This window comes from Electrophorus electricus, chromosome 24, assembly GCF_013358815.1.
Source record: "Electrophorus electricus isolate fEleEle1 chromosome 24, fEleEle1.pri, whole genome shotgun sequence".
Taxonomy (NCBI): domain Eukaryota; kingdom Metazoa; phylum Chordata; class Actinopteri; order Gymnotiformes; family Gymnotidae; genus Electrophorus; species Electrophorus electricus.
In genome coordinates this window covers 10,259,945-10,277,921 of record NC_049558.1, presented here as the reverse complement: position 1 = coordinate 10,277,921, position 17,977 = coordinate 10,259,945, and the positions used below count along the sequence as shown (strand labels likewise).

Below are 17,977 nucleotides of genomic sequence, written 5' to 3'. Positions count from 1 at the left end.
GCTTTATGATCAACACCACTCAGCAACACATTACCTTCCAGGCACTTACTGTCAAATAAACACAACACGCTGATCTCCTCATACATCAACCCTGCTACAAAGCACCCTTACATGCTGCTGAAATCAAACATGCTTCAGTGTGTCAAATGACACATGATTTAAGCTTGGGGTCTTTATGCAGTGTGTGAAGTTTAGTGGCATTGGAAGGATGTCATAGGTTGCTCCAAGGAAAACTTGATGCGACTCGTATTCCAGGAATCACCTGACAAGGCCTGTTTTAGCACACTGCACTCGTCCAATGACGTCCCTTAACTCTAACGAACTCTTAGCTAACAGATCCCAAAATTTGCCGATTCCACTTTTTGCATCCCAGGTGCCACTATTTCAATCACACATCCTTCGATTCCAACAAACTCCTATTTAAATTCCTCAACTAAACTTGTCAGCAGTAACTGCAACACTCCCCTCCCATACCACACTGTACTACTTCAACACAACACCCCTAACCACGTCCTTATACACATATAATCCTGTCCAGCCTCTGTACTACCGTCACTGGGCCCTCATACACCATCAATGTCCATCTAATACGAGGCAGCAGACAGTTTCGGTTTACCTGGTAGACATGACATCTCAATACTACTAACAGCCTTCAGTGATTCTGTCTCTAGCCGCATAGCCTGATCTTTAATGTTCCACTGTACCACCTATCTGAACTCTTAACTGTTTTTTCCAGTATAGATATTGCTTCTCCTTCCATTATGAAATTTTCCTTCAACAGTTGACAGACTTCTAGACTTGCTGGGTTCATCCTTGATCCTGCCCACCTAAGAACATACTATTGAAACTGTATTCAGGGCTTATTTGCTTTATGATTCACAAACCTGTTGATGAAAAACAATAAAGCACTCGAGGTCATCACGAAGAGGTGTGCAAGAAGGGTGTGATATGGGGTGGGCTTTTTGTCAAGAAAGTTCACATTGTTGAAATTTCAAGAATTTGAAACACTGCCGTTGACTGTTGGACAAGCACAGTCAGTCTTGGGGACTGTGGATCACTTTCAGGCGAGGAACCGACCTGTTTATGAACTCAGAGAGATGGAGACAGTGTTTCTGTAACAGTCATTTGTTATTCTGGATGAGCTATGTGTGCTGTTTGAGTTTCGTGTCTGTACATCAGTAATGTTTTTACAAGCGAAACACATCCTAGCTGGGTTCACAGATCCATCCACCAGTCATAAGGACCAGCAGGAGACCAGGAGGTCAAATCCTCCTCCCAGACATTTACTACAAATCCCACAGAAGGTATTTGAATGGAGTCATATTACGGTGTGCCTATGACGTGTGTGAAGAGTGTCCATTAAGGCACATATCTCTCATGTACAATCTCACTTGATAGCAAATCGTACATCTGAGGCGGGACTGTGGTGGAGGGCTCTCTCCGCCTGTTTGGAGTCAGATATCGCACAGTAAGACAAAGATGACTCAAACCGCCATGGGGTCCAAGATACCAATGAACTAAAATACTGAAGAAATACAAGGATCAATGCCGATGCCTAGACGTGTGAAACACATAAGCTCTGTACCAAACAACAATCAGTGTAATAAACAATAAATACTAGACTTAGTACTTAGGAGCAGGATCAGTGGTCATTTAAATATAGCAGACAGCTACTGGAAGCCAATGAAGGGAGTGCAGTAGTATAGTTAGCAGTGTGTGTGGAGTTCAGATGATTGAAGACCAGTTGTGCTGCTGTGTTCTGCATCAGTTGTGGAGGTCTGAGGGCTCCTAGAGGAAGACCAGTGAGTAGCGAGTTACAGTAGTGGAGCTTTGAGACTACAAGAGACTGTACAAGCACCTGGGCACCATTATGTTAAATTAGGAAGACTCATTGAATGAAGACCTTCCAGGGCAGAACACCTCACACACGTATATCAGAAGTTAAAATCAGTTAGTGGAAAGTGAACTAGACATTTAGTCCACCAGTCCAAAAATGGTTTCTGTCTGCCACACACACACACTCTCTCTCTCTCTCTCTCTCTCTCTCTCTCTCTCTCTCTCTCTCTCTCTCTCTCTCTCTCTCTCTCTCTCTCTCTCTCTCTCTCTCTCTCTCTCTCTCTCTCTCTCTCTCTCTCTCTCTCTCTCTCTCTCTCTCTCTCTCTCTCTCTCTCTCTGCACTAAACAAATGACTCACACATACATTTATTTGTAGTACAAAGGATTTTAATTCATATGCATATTTTTGTACTACAGATATAGTTGTAAATCAAAATCACAACTACAGTGAATAAAACCTAAAAACCAGTGTCGATGTTTACATGAGCATTAAGGAATTTACATTTACATTAAGGAATCAGATGCCTAGTTTTATGTGGTCAAATTTATATACTAGTAACTCAACCTACACTGTAGTATTCCAGTCAATCAAAAAACAATTAAACAATTAATTAATTAATCAAGTCATCAAAAGACAACGATGCAAAATAAAGAAACTTATTTAAAACATGAGTGTTCTATGGCATTCAGTAATAAGACCCAACATAACCTCCATCTTAGCAGTTACTGCTGTGATGCAGTTTATTAGTCCCAGTTATAGTCCAGTCAGGGTGACGAACTGGAGCCAAACGTGACGGATGGGAATGTAGTTGAGTATGTGACACTTAACTTCCCCAGCAGGCTCCCAGTCCCGCATTTAAAAGCCACACCACTCGTGCTTCATTTCACATTCTCAGCAGTGCTGTGATTATCCGTTTCACATCACAAAGTCTGGCACAGTAGCAATGGCAAGAGATATTATCAATTATCCATTATCTATTAATATATTAACATGTAAAAAAAACTCTGTAAATAATAGAAAACTAATAAATATATATATAAAAGGAAGATACAGGCCCACCACCCGAACATTCAATGCTGAAAGGTCCATATCTCTAAATCAGAGGACAGAGAAATTCATCAGCTCCAAAACCCACAATTAAACGTTTCCCACTCCTTTTCCTGTGAGAATGTCGTGTTTCTGTCCACATGCCATCACTTCTGTAGACCTTTCCAGCTTTCTGTCTATACTCCTCTATGGTTCCCCTCAGGTCTGTACAAAACGCCTCTCAGAATGAGGTCCCGTACCCTGTAGTGGTTTGGCCTGTCTCTGTTTTGGTATGCCCAGTAAAGGGGTGTGTGCGCAGTGGTTCAGCCCAGTTCTCAGGTTCACTCACAGTTCCTGATTCACAAAGCTCCCCTCACCTTCAGAGTAGTTCAGCTTCATCATCTTCATCCTCAGAGCCTGACGGACCCTGACGCACCTCCTCATACCACTTATTGGTCAGAGTCTTCATCTGGATCCGCCCATGAAGCAGGTCCTGGGGGGGGGTAGAGATAGACAGAGAGAGAGATTTCTCAATAAACAGATTTATTGCAGATTAAGTTAATCTTCAATATCTTCCAGTGTGAGCACCTCCTCACCAGCAAGGGAGGTTCCTTCACCTCCATCACCCTCCACTCATTAGGGATCTGGACCCAGACGTGTGGGAAGCTGCTTGGTGGTGATGTGTGTGTTGTGTGTGATATAAATAACCTTGATCATGACTGAGCGGTTTATCGCCCCACCCCCAGATCCTGACTCAGAGCTTCTGCAGGAATTTTCAGACTTCTTATCAAACAGGGTACAATTACTGAACAAGGCAAAAACTGGAGGAGACTGTAATATTCACTCTGAGAGTGTATAAAATCCTCTTAAAGTGCACATTGATAATTCATTCTGTATAACCTAAGACATCCAACACATTCAATCTGTGTAAAGTAAGACTGTGGAGATCTCAGACAACAGGATTAGTGAGAAGAGACTCTTCACAGCAACCACATGTGTAGTCAGACAGGCCACACAAAGCTTAGAGTGTAAATGGAGCTCAGAGATATTTAAAACCCCACTGAATATAAACACCTTCACTGTGGCTAACTCTCCAGTACAAAAAATTAAAACAATCCAAGATTATTATCTAATAATGAAAACTAACTAGGCACCAAACCGATACTGAGTTTTTTTGCCCTGCTAGAATGTAACAGTAATAAATGTAAATCTTTAATGACAAGATTGAAAATATTAGGAATAGAATTAACAGTATTTCCTATGATTCTGCAGATGAATCTTGGCTGCTGCCTGGTTAGTATTATAATTCTATATGTAATTCTAATTTTATATATATATATATATATATATATATATATATATATATATATATATATATATATATATATATATATATATAAAATAAATAAATAAATACATAAATAAATGTTATTGTATATGTAATTCTAACCGCATTATATGTAATTCTAATTCCATTCGATTATACGTCATTCTAAATGTATTACATATATGTAATTCTAATTCTATTATATATGTAATTCCAATGGTATATGCAATAGAATTAGAATTACATATATGCAATTCTAATTCCATTATATATGCAATACTAAACTCTGTTATATATGTAATTCTAATGATATATATGTAATTCCAATTCCATTATATATGTAATTCTAATTCCATTATATATATATATGATACTATTAGGCACAGTTATTCATAAGAACAGCACTGGTTTCTACCGTTAAGCAGACAATACACTGTTATATATCTGCTAATCCCGATGTTGTCCATAATCTTAACAAAACTGAGGACTGAGGTGTTTGGACCCAAAGCTGCAGGAAGCAAGTTTATCCATTTTTCTACTAAACCTTAATAATGCTTCAGTAAAACACCAAACCTTTAGTAAACACTGAGGTGCTACTGACGGTGAGCTCACTGGACACTCACATGTAATGCTACTAAACCTGCCCTTTCTCCAATTATGTAATATTGTTAAAGTGTGACACTTTCCTCACGAGATCCAGAGAAACTGGTTTCAAGACAGGATTACTGTAATGGTTTAACTGGATGCCCTCAAATGAACTCTCACTTGTGTTCCAACAGCTCTGTGCTGGCTCCCAGTTAAAACTCTCATGTTAACATACGAAGCTCTAACTGGTCTGGCCCCCCAGTATCTGAGTGAACTCATTGTGTACTATAACCCACCTCCGCTCCTCTAAGTGCAGGATTTCACGTTTCCTGGAATGAGTCCGATTACAGCGGGATAAGACCTTTGGTACTACAAAAGCCCCTCAGATGTAGAAGAACCATCCAGCTTTATTCTGTACTTGGGTGTTCAGTCCTTTGGTCTCCAGGTCTGCCTCTTGGCTCCGGCCTACACGTGTTTACCATGTATGTGGCATTCACTGTGTGTGGCGTGTATAGAGGGGTGTGGTGCGTGTAGGTCTCTGCCCCTCTTGTGCTGTTAGTCCATGGCAGTGTTAGCTCTGTTTAGGTCAGATTGAGAGGTCGTCCCGACACTAAAGGTTCGAAGAAAGTGTGTGCAGAACCGAATGAGAGTGTGTGGCAGGAACTCTCACCTCCTGTGTGAGTCTGCGCGTGAAGAAGGGGTTCAGGTACTTGGCATCCAGCCAGAGGAAACCCTTCAGGTCCTGCCTCTGCACGATCTGAGCCTCATACTCTTCCTCCGTCAGCTCAGATAAGTGCTCTGACTCTATTGTGTTACCCTGAGAGTAGAGAGAGGGAAGAGCATGATGGAGATTCAGATAAAACACAGAACTGACCACCTCTAATTACGAACCATTAAAAACATGAACTCAAAACACCACATAGCTACGGTCAGTTTGAACACGTTAGTGTGCGAGAGTGTAGTCAGTGCAGTTTGCTCGACCTCCTGGGTACAGAAAGGCATCACGGTGGGATGGAGGGAAGGCGAGAGAGAGACCCCACGCCCCTCTACTGACCTCCCCAGGCAAGGCCCAAAATCTTCACTTTCGAGTCTTTACCAGTGTGAGACAGAGAGAGCAGTGGGAAATGCTCCCTGTGAGCATTTCAGCAAGGCAAACATGCAATCTAGTGTCTCAAGATTTCATACCAGCCTTTGTAGGGGAGCAACTCTGTAAACACACTATAATCCACTGTAGTGTGTAAACCGTAGTGCGTAAACAGCGCACACTGCGGCGGATAATAGCATGGTTTACGCACTACGGTGGATTATAGCATGGTTTACGCACTACGGTGGATTATAGCATGGTTTACGCGCTGTGGCAGATTATAGCGTGGTTACGCACTGAGGTGGATTCTATAATCCGCCGCGGTGCGTAAACCACGTAATAATCCGCCGTGGTGCGTAAACCACGCAGTAATCCACTGCAGTAGAATATTTAATGTTGGGGATCAAACAGTCTGAGCCTGTAAACCTGTTCAACATGACCAACAGCGTAAAAGAACAACCCCTTTACCATTTTCTCTGTCTTGCTCAGGTTAACATCCTTCTTGTTCCTGCGTCGTGATTGGCTCTCCTCAATGTCCAAAATGCGCATGAGGGGCATGGTCCCTCCCCCCAGCAGCAGAATGGTGAAGAGGACAATGACGATGGTGGTGGTGCCAATGAGCTGGCGCTTTTCAATTGGCTCCAGACCCAGGTGGAGGCTCAGAGCATAGGGGATAGCACCGCGAAGACCTGGACCGGCGCAAGGCATTACAGACAGAGACAGAGAGATTAGGGGCTTTGGGGGGGGGGGGGGGGGGGGGAGTGGGGGGCTTCAGGACAGGGAAGAGGGGGTTCTCACCGCTGAACCACATAATGAACATCATTTTAGGGGTGATCTTGTGATCCCGGAAGAAGTTGAGTAAGAAGGACAATGGGAAGATGTTCACAGCTCGACCCACAAGCACTAGTACCTGCAGGAAACACACACACATGCAGCACCTCTGTAAACTCTGGTCTCTGTTGGGCTTCTGCTACTGACTACATGGTCATGAGTACCTACTTATTTAGGTAAGGGTCACGGTCAAGGTCAAGGATGGGGCTAGATTCACCTTCAGAGGTATTGGACCCTTAGAGCAAGGCATGGGAACCACATCCTGCAGATCTCCAAAAGTGGTGTTCAAGTTATTTGTTTAATTTTAGTGTTTGTGAGAATTATGGGTAGACTGTTTTGGAGTAAAGTGAAGACCCAGAGTTCCCATACAAAAGAAATCTGGGTTTTACAAGTGACCTTCTGTTTACTGAGTTGGTGTACCTGAATACACCCAAGATTACTTGCTCAGTGCATCCTGTGTGGATACAGCATTAAATTAACAGACCATCTGGACACTTTAACAGATGTCCCAACTAGAGTCAACCCAGCAGGCTCAATATTAATAATATTTAATATAATCAAGATTAATGAAAAGTATCAACCGTATGACAGATCTCAGGCCAAAGTGCCGTGACCTGCACACACCTCCAACTGGACATCAGACATACACATGACTGTGTAAGCCAAGGGCATCAGCACAGAATAAAAGCAAAAAGCATACAACACTGTTTTAGCAGTTTCTGAATATTGACATTTTAAACAGATACAAGGCAGGTTCAGACTTTGGATCAGTAGCCATGGCAACACTAGGTGTCATGTTGAGCAGGACGCAGTCACTTACAATGCACCAGATGACGAACGAGAACTCGAACTTGTGAGGGAAGCTGAAGATGGAAAGACCCAGGAAGGCAAACACGCATGTTTCTGAAAAACACAACACACGTGTAATTAGAACACCACATAAAGCGTCCAGTATGTGGTGGTTTGTGAAGGTGTGTGATGGTACGTGATTTGGGTCAGAGTGAAAAATGCCCACGTGTGATTTTTACACTCCCATTTACAGGCCTATGATTTGGCCCTAGAACTAAATGAACTGGGTTTTTATCTGCTTTTGCCGGTTTCCCATCAGCAATAGGTTATATATAAACTAAACTATACAAACTATTGCTGAAATTACCTTCTCACCACATCCAATCAGTTGTCAAAAGTTTTACTGACAGGTTATTCCCTCCTGTCAAGAGACCGCCATTGCCAGGCTGAGCCGTCAGTTAGGCCATCAGTTTTGGCTCTCACAATGTCAAAGTGGGGAAAATACAAACGAAGTTACTGCAAAGAAAGTGAAAGTGACCCTGATGTAGCGCCTTGGACATCACCTGCACCAGTGGAGGGTCTACCGCATTGACAGCTTCTGTGTCCCAGAACAAACATGCAGCAAACACCTCATAACTGGAAGATATGCAAATGCCCCATAATTTATAATTACTGCTCTGTACATTTTAAGATACAAGCAGGTGATTAGTAGGCAATGTTGGTTTAATATTGTTGAAAATCTGACCATTGTTTTTCGTGTGTATTTTCTGGTGGTTTTTCATTCAATTTGGCAGATTTTGAAACACGTCTTGCGTAGACACCACTGCAGCAATCTGGCAGCCCTGCAGATAATATTTCAGTTCTCAAACCAAACATACTGATTAGATGTCAAATGACAGTGACTTCCATTTCATATCCATCCAGCCACAGCAGCTATTCCAGCGGCCGCAGAAAAAGCTGGCCCGCCCTGGAACACCAGAGCACCGAGACGCCCACGTCTACACTGGAGGGGCTACTTGAACGAAACGTAACGAAGCTCATTATTAGCTGGGCGGACCAAAGACAAGCATTCCTCCTGGGTCCTGGTCTTCCCAAGGTTTCTTTCTTCATTTTTCCTCGCCACTGTGGCCTCTGCCTTAATCGTTAGGGATCTGGACCCCTAAACCGAATATAAATAGATGTGACTTGACATGCTGGAGAAGCTAATGTTAGGAATATATTAGAAATGTACCTGACAAAGGAATATTGCAGAATTATACGACAACACGGGCAGTTTCTCTGAACGTAACACGTAATGGACCTCCGTGTAAATGGGCTAGGTTGTTTACTAGCTAGCCAGTAACGTGGAGTTGTGGAAGCAGCTTTTACTTGCTTCTGTTCTCCACAACAACGTTTGGCATCTAATCGTATATATGCGAGCCTCCTTCAGGGATATTTCAGTCTCAAACACAACTGGTTTTAACAGATTTAACAACTTTACCAGATTTAACTTATTTTAACTGATTAGCTATCCATTAGTGTGGATATTTAAGCAACCGAACTACTTAGCTAACCTAGCTAGCGTCTGGGTGATGTCTTATACTACGTAGTTATCTAACCTAGTTACTTGGAACTTGCTAGTAGCTAATGTCACCTACACTAATGTTAAATTAGATAAGGTTTGACGAGTGATTGAAGCCTTCTTGATAAGGTTTGAGAAACTGCCCGGAATCAAACGTGCAGGGAAAACTAACCTCTCCGGGCTCTGTTGAATATGAACAGCGTCTATGCGTTACTCCACTGTCCTGGTTTAGTTCTTTACAATACTAGTAGAACATGAAGTTTAATTTGTGCAAGTCTATTTTAATATTGCCTGGAGAAAAAATGTAGGCTGGTGTTTTTCAGCAGTGTGTGTGAAATGACTGTAGGTGACAGTGGTGTGTGCGTTAAAGGTCACTGGAGACAAACACTAACCACACATGAAGGCAACTGTGCGTAGCGTCTGCTGCATTAGGAGCTGGGTGACAGGAGACAAGTTATGATGGGTATAGTGAGACATCACGATACCAGAGAACAGGATGGCCATAATACCTAGAGAGAGAGAGAGAGAGAGAGAGAGAGAGAGAGAGAGCGAGAGAGAGAGAGAGAGAGAGAGAGAGAGAGAGAGAGCGAGAGAGAGAGAGAGAGAGAGAGAGAGAGAGAGAGAGAGAGAGAGAGAGTGAGAGAGAGAGAGAGAGCGAGCGAGCGAGCGAGCGAGCGAGAGAGCGCGCGCGACAGAGAGAGAGAGAGAGAGCGCGCGCGACAGAGAGAGAGAGAGAGAGAGAGAGAGAGAATATGAATATTTCATCAATCTTCTGAAATAAAGGAACAAATATACTGGCTTGGCTTTATTTAAGGAAAACAAACTCCAAACAGTTTAGAACAGAAAAGATACTGAGACATCTTGCCCTTTAGCCATCAGCAGTGCTGAGGCCATTTTTCGAAACCAATGGTAATCAGAAGTACAAATGACATGTTCTGCAGTGACATGTGGCATTCTGCAGGGGGTAGCAGAGCGTATCCTGACCGGCTACATCACTGCCTGGTTTGGGATGTGCTCTGTCTCAGACCAAAAAACCCTGCAGTGAACAGTGAGGATAGCCAAGATCATCAGGGTCTCTTTCTCCTCCATCACCTACTAGCAGTGTGGGTGACCCCACACCCCCTCACATTAACTCTCCTCTCTCCTGACATACAGGACGAGGCCTATAAGCCGGACTGGGAAACCATGGCTTGGTTTCGTCCACCAGCCATCAGACTCCTCAACTCCCAGAGACCGACAACAAATATTTAACAAAAATGGTGCTGTGTTATATTTATTAACACTTCTGTTCTTCTTCTGTGTTGCTCCATGGTCCTGGAGGACTGTTAGCTCATGCTACCGTGTACCAGGATACAGCTGGAATGACAGTCTCTTGACTCGAAGTGAGGTACCATTAAAAACAAAGCTTCTCAGGAGTAAACACACCTTCAGCTGAGGGGTTTACGTTGTAAATGGAAATGAGACATGAAAGTGACTGTTAAATGACAGTGTGTTATCCTCCCTTATCCAACGCCCATGTCTGCTGGGGTCACGATAGAGGGTCACGATGATAAAGGGTATGTGAGGGGGGAATCTATCTGGCTGCATGTAAAAGTGTGTCACAATAAGACTTTCTAAAAAAGGGTTTAATGTTTTTACAGTCTCACAAATACACATGCACTGTTGTTTTCCAACACTGAAGTGGTTAGTCTTTGTTAAGTTACCGCTAACTAACAAACTCGATCATTTGTTTAAATATTTTGGGAAGCCTGGTGACCCCAAACTATGGCTGTGTAGTGAGAAATAGCATTAGGTGATCAAATATCAGATCAGACACACTCCAACAACACGTGAGCAGCTTCCTAACCACACTCCGACCACTTTATTACTTAAACTACATACAGTATTTGTCAAAAATATACTAAATTAGGTTTAGTTATGTGCCATATTACATTCTGGGTTTTAAATAAAACATTTTCTGAATGGCAAAAACATAAGTAAATTTAAAAATATGATTTTGACGCGTTTTTCATATGAGCAGAACGTTCGTTTGTGAGGTTGTTAAACATAATTTTGATGATGCTGGTATAATGATGCTAAGTGACTGATATAAACAACAAACACAAAACAAAACAAAAAACTTTGGTTTACACACGAGAAAATTCGACCAGGTAAAACCAAGTAATTTTCCACCTGCTACTGCCCGTAACGTTTACACTCAGAGGCCCTCAGCGTGTGTGTGACAGCATAAAGCGTTTGAGAACAGTAGCTGGTTTGAGTTGTCAGAACACAGCAGTGCAGTACAGGAGGAGATCCAACACGACCCTCAGCTCGAAATACAATTGTAACTCACTCTAGTGCTTTTACTAGTATGTCTACTGCATAGATCCAAAAATGTCAAATTTGACATCTCAGCTAATAACGATGATGAAAAATCACTCTGGTACAACTCAATCTCACGTAGTTAGATAACCTTCCGTGAAATAGCAGCAACACGACAGCATGACCTCCCGAGTCACATACAATGACCTCTGTATTCAAGACACACACACACAGACAGTAATGGCTAATAAAAGTTCCCTTCTGTGCCTGTAAGTCTGAAACATGTCTCCTGTTTTGTGTTACGGTAGTTGACATCAGTAACCAACCCATTCTCACTGCAGTCTGTTGTTGATCTTTCTTCAATTGGGTGTAACAGCATCACACGCAAATTTAAGATCTTCTTTAAGTGTTCTGGTATTGCGTGTATGCACAGATTAGAAGATGTAACCCTGCATCTGACTGCCTAACAGAGATGTTGACCTGTTTCCTGCAGATCACTTTGTATGTTTAGTGCGTTTGCTCTGATGAAGCTAGTGCATAAAGACACCTGCCCCAGGGGCAATAGTACTATTACGGGACTATAGTACTACTACGGGACTTACCTGACAGCTTGATACCCTCCGACAGGCCATAGGGCAGGTAGGCGAAGATAAGCATCATACCGAACTCCAGGGAAGGGGTGTTCCTCAGGTCAACGTGCTTCAGACACTGTGAGGAGGCAGTCAAGGTCTGTAAACCCACAGCAGAACAGCACAGTCACAAACACCACGGGTACCCCCTCAACACCCTCAAACGCCACGGGTACACCCTCAAACGCCACGGGTACACAGATACACCCTCAAACACCACCGGTACCCCCTCAACACCCTCAAACGCCATGGGTACACCCTCAAACGCCACGGGTACACAGATACACCCTCAACGCCACGGAAACACCCTCAAACACCACCGGTACCCCCTCAAACGCCACGCATACACAGATACACATGTACACCCTCAACGCCACGGAAACACCCTCAAACACCACCGGTATACCCTCAAACGCCATGGGTACACAGATACACATGTACACCCTCAAACACCACATTCAAGTCACCTTCAATCCTGGGCAAAAATAACATTCAACCATCAGCGACAGTCGAGTTTATTATAGATACATTTTTACAGGGGCAACAAGGTAAGAAGGAGACTCACCCAGGCACCAAGTGTGTGTGCATCAGTACCTCACACACACACACACACAGAGTATATATATCAGTACCTTACGCCCCACACATACACGCGCGCACACACACCCACATGTCTGAAAGCCTTGGTTAAGGATACAATAGCAGAGATGAGGCCAGTAAGTGTGCCCAGAGCAGCTGACCCGAAGAACATCTTGAGGAAGTAACCCAGTGCCTGCAGGAAGGTCTCCCAGCCCGTTACCGTGGAAGCGTTCGCAAACCCTTCTGCCGTACTGGGAATGGACAGATCAAAATAAAAGATGTCAGCAGGTTTCTGACTTATTCACATGGTCCCTATGTACCAAATGTCTGGACTTGGAGTTAATCTACTGCTAAAATGGTGCCATGTCACACCTGTATAAACGACAGCACACCTGTGTAAATCACAACATACCTGTTTAACCACAACACACCTGTGTAAAACAGAGCACACCTGTTTAACCACAGTAAGGCTCAATAATGAGCCAATTTAGCAACTGTTAGCAAACTGTGTCCATCAAAAAAACCTGGATAATAAAGAATATTCTTATTATTATTTCAAATAGTCATCTATCCTTAAGTCTAGTTATTTGAATCTTTACATAGGTGATATCACATTCCACACACGTCTGTAACCTTAGTTAATGTTTCCCTCTCACTTCAAATCCTCTTTTCTCCATCTGCGTAATATCACCACGCTCAGGTCTCTGCTCAGCCTCCATGTCCATTTCCTACGGGTTGGGTTACTGTCAGACTCTTTTTGCTGGGTCACCTTCTAAAGGTCTCCAGAGGTTTCAGTGTGTACAACATTGGGCTCCAGAGTTCTTCCTCACTTCATGTCATGCTCATCTTCCTCCTGGACTGCTGGGCTACTCTCTCTTATTCTAACACAAAGCTGGTAGCCCCAGTTTACCTCTGTAGGGGGAGCAGAGCAGAGCTCTGACATCTATGAGGTCACCTGACCCGCGGTGTCGCCATATAAGGTGTTTGGCAGCTTTTTTTTGGCACCTATAGTCAGCGTCTGTTTCTGACATGAATGGAGTTCCTTAGCTCAGGTAGCTCAGTGGTGAAGGTACTGAACTTGCAATCAGAAGGTTGCTGGTTCAAGCCCCACCACTGCCATGTTGGGCCCCTGAGCAAGACCCTTAACCCTCAATTGCTCACACTGTACTCAGTCATAATTATAAGTCGCTTTGGATAAAATCATCAGATAAATGCCATAAATGTAAATCACATCAAGCACAATCGTACCCACAGTCAGAAAACCCTGACTCAACACTAGGGATTATACAGGGCTCTCACCAATACTCAAAAAGCAATATGAATATAACTTAAACATTTAAAGAAAAAGCCTTAGACAAAATGCTCTTATAATCTGTATTTGTCATAGGCTAACCCATAAATACCTTATCACTAATCCATAAATAACTCATCAATACCCCATGAACAGTACATGTTCATCTGTGTAAAGCATTAAAGCCCCTAATGTGCAGTGACAGATCATATATTTCAATATCTAGCTGGTCTAAGACCTTCTGCCCTAAACCACCTCCCACAATGCACCGCTCTGCAGCCGGCTCTAGTAACCTGCACCTGGACACACCCGGCACAGCTGTAGCTTGGTCTGCGTGTCTGATGAAGCGTGACGTCCCCCATGTTAAGTTGGTGAAGTCCTTTCTTCTAAAGTCTCATCCTCTTTCTTTAACATCATGAGCATTAAAACTAAAACCCCGTTCAGGTTTACAGTTAAGATCAGTAACCCGTCCCACGCCGGCACGTCCCTGAGAGCTGTGAACACAGCTGGTGATGCAGGCAATGGGCGGGCGTGTGCGTTTCGTACTTGGTGAGGACGATGGACACTGCGTCGTTGAGAATGCTCTCTCCAAACACAAGCATGTTCAGCACGGGGTCAACGTTCAGGGCATTGAATATGGCAATGGTGGCCACGGGGTCGACCGCAGAGATGAGAGAGCCAAACGCAAAACTGCATGACAACCAGCATGCACACAGTAAAAAAGCTGACAGTGACCCATCATATTAAACTTTTCCATCACTTATTCCATTTTGTGTCTTCTGTTGAACAGTTGCATAATGAATGTAAATGAATGTGAATAAAACTAAAAAGTCAAACAGCTGTTCATTCACCTGTCAGTCATGGACATCTTGTAAATGACATCAGCCTGTGTGAGAAACACAAACATTTAGTGTGAAAGGCTCAAATGGTTCTACGCTTTCCCAAAGAGCTGTACTAACTTCATCAATCATTATTTCTTTTAAATCAGGAAGGGCACATTGGGACAGCTTCCTGTTTTCACAGAGTTACCAGAAACAAGTGTCCATTTCACGTCAGATACACACACGTGAGCCACTATTCCATTAAATAGACCAGTGAAACCAGACTAGTAACATTCCGAAAAGAAGTTCAGCTGCAACCTCTAATCTAAAGCACTGTGAAATGAAATGAAATCAGACATTCCTGTGTGTAAATGGACGCAGTGTGAGAAGCTGGGAAAAACAAGCAATGGTAAGATTACGTCTGATAATGTCTGCCAGCAAAACAACTATGTAATATTAGTGTAGAATGTGAACCTGGGGTACATGTGCATTACCAAAGTAAGCAATACTAATGCAGTAATACGGTCTACTGCATCACAGATGAAAACGCAACTGCATATTTTGAAGCAAAGTATAGCATTCATATTTGCTATGCAGTACATCATATTTGCATAATTAACATGCTATATCAAATCTGCATATCATAGTACATCATGATATCTGCGTAATATCAACAGCAGTCCTGCAGGAATTGTGTGTACTGCCTGACTCCCTCCCACCCTGCACAATGGGAGCTACTGGCTTCATAGTACAAGCGGGATTTTTTGTGTGTTTCATCAGTCGTTCTCTGATGTCCATGCACATAAAGCAGCTTGAGAACACCTGCAGAGCGTCAGAAGCCTCCAAGTTCATCTGGCTCACCAAGTCATTTACACCAAAAAGAACAACTAACGTGCAGGTCTAATTTGTGAAATTTAACCCCAAGTTTACCTACTGCTGTCAGACACCGCCCTTACTGACCAGCATCTCCATATTCTACTCAAACAGCCTACTTCATGGCATCCAATGACGCTCACTGAAGAGGAAGACGTGAATACTCAGGACTGAAATGCTTGGCAGCGAGCTCAGTGTGTTCAATCAAGAACAACGTGAAGCTTAAGGTTCTTACCTGGCCTAGGAAATAGATTCCCCCGCCAACGATAAAGGCGGAAATAGCGGTTCCGATGACGGCGAATAGGGTGATGGAACCGATGTTTTGGAAGAAGTTTCCCTAAGAGACGGAGAGAGAAGCACCAGAGCCGACTAACGACATGAATCCGTACGTCACTGTATCTCATTAAAGAAACCTGTGTTTTAAAAACCACGCCGTCTCTTCTGTTAGTTAGACTTCTGCCATGAGCAAACTGAAATGCTGTTTCACTCAAGGAGTGTTAAGCATTAACATCAACATTACATCAGCTTTGTTTATGCTGCATCAAAGAACTGTATATTAAACTAGGTTTTCAATAACTCATTAGTTTTTATTGTTCCATTATATTTTTATTCTTCCATTTTATTATTCTATTATATCTTTTTATTGATAGCCTTCTTTTATAGTGTTAGTTTTATTATGTTCATCAGTTTAAGCTGATTTAGTCATTAAATAATGGCTCTTCTGCAGGTCCCATATTTTGCGTTTCTGCATCTGAAACAGAGCAGAGAGACAGCTGAAGCAGGCACATGAAGTGATCACCTTGTGAAGTGAGTATCCTGACTCAAATATAATTGGTGGCAGCAGGAGAAGGAAGAACATATTGGGTCTAAACATCTCCTCTTCCTGAGAGAGAGAGAGAGAGAGAGAGAGTCAGTCAATCAGATTTTTTTATGAAAACCCCGATGTAGATAAGTCCATGTACATCACACACCTCAGACACTAGAGCCTAACTGGGTGTTCTAGCATGCAACACACTAGTTTAGCACTGCAGACCCAAACTTTTCTATGAACATGTGTATATACACACACACACACACACACACACACACACACACAGGGGATAAAGGAAATGTGTGTGGGCGTGTTTCCAAAATTCAGTAGGTATTTTCTCCATGTTTGAACAGCTTCCTCTTAATTGTACACATTTGAATGAAGACATACACTACTGTGTTTGCACATACATATGAACACACACACACACACACACACACACACGAACATGTGCACGCACAGTGCACCATGACAACCCAATAATGACCTGTTCTGCAGTACCTTTGATCTCATTTGAAGACAAACACACACACACACACACACACACACACACACACACACACACACACACACACACACACACACACACACACACACACAGATCTGTGCGCACACACCCACACACTACAGGCTAGCTAACAGCAAGCAGGACAGTACTGGTCATGAAAAACACCATCCAACTCCAGACCAAGAACACAGACACTCCAGTCAGGAAAGCTAGAAACCAAACTAAATGAGCATATGTGCAAGTTCATGAGATCAGATGGGGACTGGTAACAGCACCACAGGCTCAAAACACAACCTACAGACCCATACACCAGAACCCCAAGATCACAGCAACCCGTACAACAGGACACCAAGACCACAGCAACCTGTGCACTGCCAGGATCGAATACAACATTTAAACTGACATTTATGGCATTTATTAAACCCTCTTATCCAGAGCGACTTACAAAAGTGCTTTGTCATTTAATCATAGACTACATCCTAGGCAGTATAGTAGGTTAGAGTCCAATATACCAACGAACTAGAATACTGTAGAAACACAGGGATCAATGCTGATGTTTATAAAGAGTTACACAGTGAGCGTAAATACAAAACCAAACACCAATAAGTGCTACATTTATCAATTTATCAATAGTAGTGCCATGTTTGTATAAATGCAGGATCAGTGGTGGGGCCAGTGCAGCTCACACACAGCTCAGCTCCAGGTTTACCTACAGCTTTAAGAGGTTTATCTGTGGGACAAACATTTGGTCAGCCACTCATGGTGAGCTACTCAAGCCACTTATGGTGAAGCCCAGGTCAGCCACTCATGGTGATGTGAGATGCTGGGGGGGGGGGGGTGTCTGATTACTGAATGTGCCAAAGGGCCTCTGCAGACAATAGCACTCAGTGTACCCAGCAGCACTAATGGCCAGACCCCTTACACATGGGCCAGGCCTGTGGGGCAAATAGCAGCTAATGAAAGGTACAAGCTAAAGGACAAACAGAGAGATGGAAAGAGGAAGGGAGATAAAGGGATGGATTGTGAAGGGAGATGAGCGAGAGACAGAATGCTGAAAAAAAGAAAAAGAAAGCAAGTCTATACAGGACAAAGCTCCTTACATAATAAAGCTGTGTTCAGATAGT

General features: G+C 43.1%; 1 protein-coding gene across 4 annotated transcripts in view; it reads right to left on the bottom strand.

The window, feature by feature from the left end:
• Nucleotides 1–1,701: 1,701 nt before the first annotated feature.
• The window catches only part of slc9a8 (solute carrier family 9 member 8), a 20,669-nt gene continuing 4,393 nt past the window's right edge, over nucleotides 1,702–17,977 (bottom strand). Inside the window, exons 5-17 of one of the 4 annotated variants that reach the window (XM_027024521.2) lie at nucleotides 16,334–16,417; nucleotides 15,770–15,871; nucleotides 14,692–14,726; nucleotides 14,387–14,530; nucleotides 12,668–12,800; nucleotides 11,944–12,049; nucleotides 9,433–9,549; nucleotides 7,511–7,593; nucleotides 6,658–6,769; nucleotides 6,328–6,548; nucleotides 5,446–5,592; nucleotides 3,241–3,356; nucleotides 1,702–1,788 (exon numbers count right to left, since the gene is read on the bottom strand). In XM_027024521.2, the coding sequence (XP_026880322.1) occupies nucleotides 3,243–3,356; nucleotides 5,446–5,592; nucleotides 6,328–6,548; nucleotides 6,658–6,769; nucleotides 7,511–7,593; nucleotides 9,433–9,549; nucleotides 11,944–12,049; nucleotides 12,668–12,800; nucleotides 14,387–14,530; nucleotides 14,692–14,726; nucleotides 15,770–15,871; nucleotides 16,334–16,417 (1,398 nt within the window). In that variant the 3' untranslated portion in view covers nucleotides 1,702–1,788; nucleotides 3,241–3,242. Of the gene's footprint in view, nucleotides 1,789–2,201; nucleotides 3,357–5,445; nucleotides 5,593–6,327; nucleotides 6,549–6,657; nucleotides 6,770–7,510; nucleotides 7,594–9,432; nucleotides 9,550–11,943; nucleotides 12,050–12,667; nucleotides 12,801–14,386; nucleotides 14,531–14,691; nucleotides 14,727–15,769; nucleotides 15,872–16,333; nucleotides 16,418–17,977 lie in introns of those variants that run through there. The other 3 variants (XM_027024520.2, XM_027024519.2, XM_027024522.2) reach the window with 3 other exon arrangements.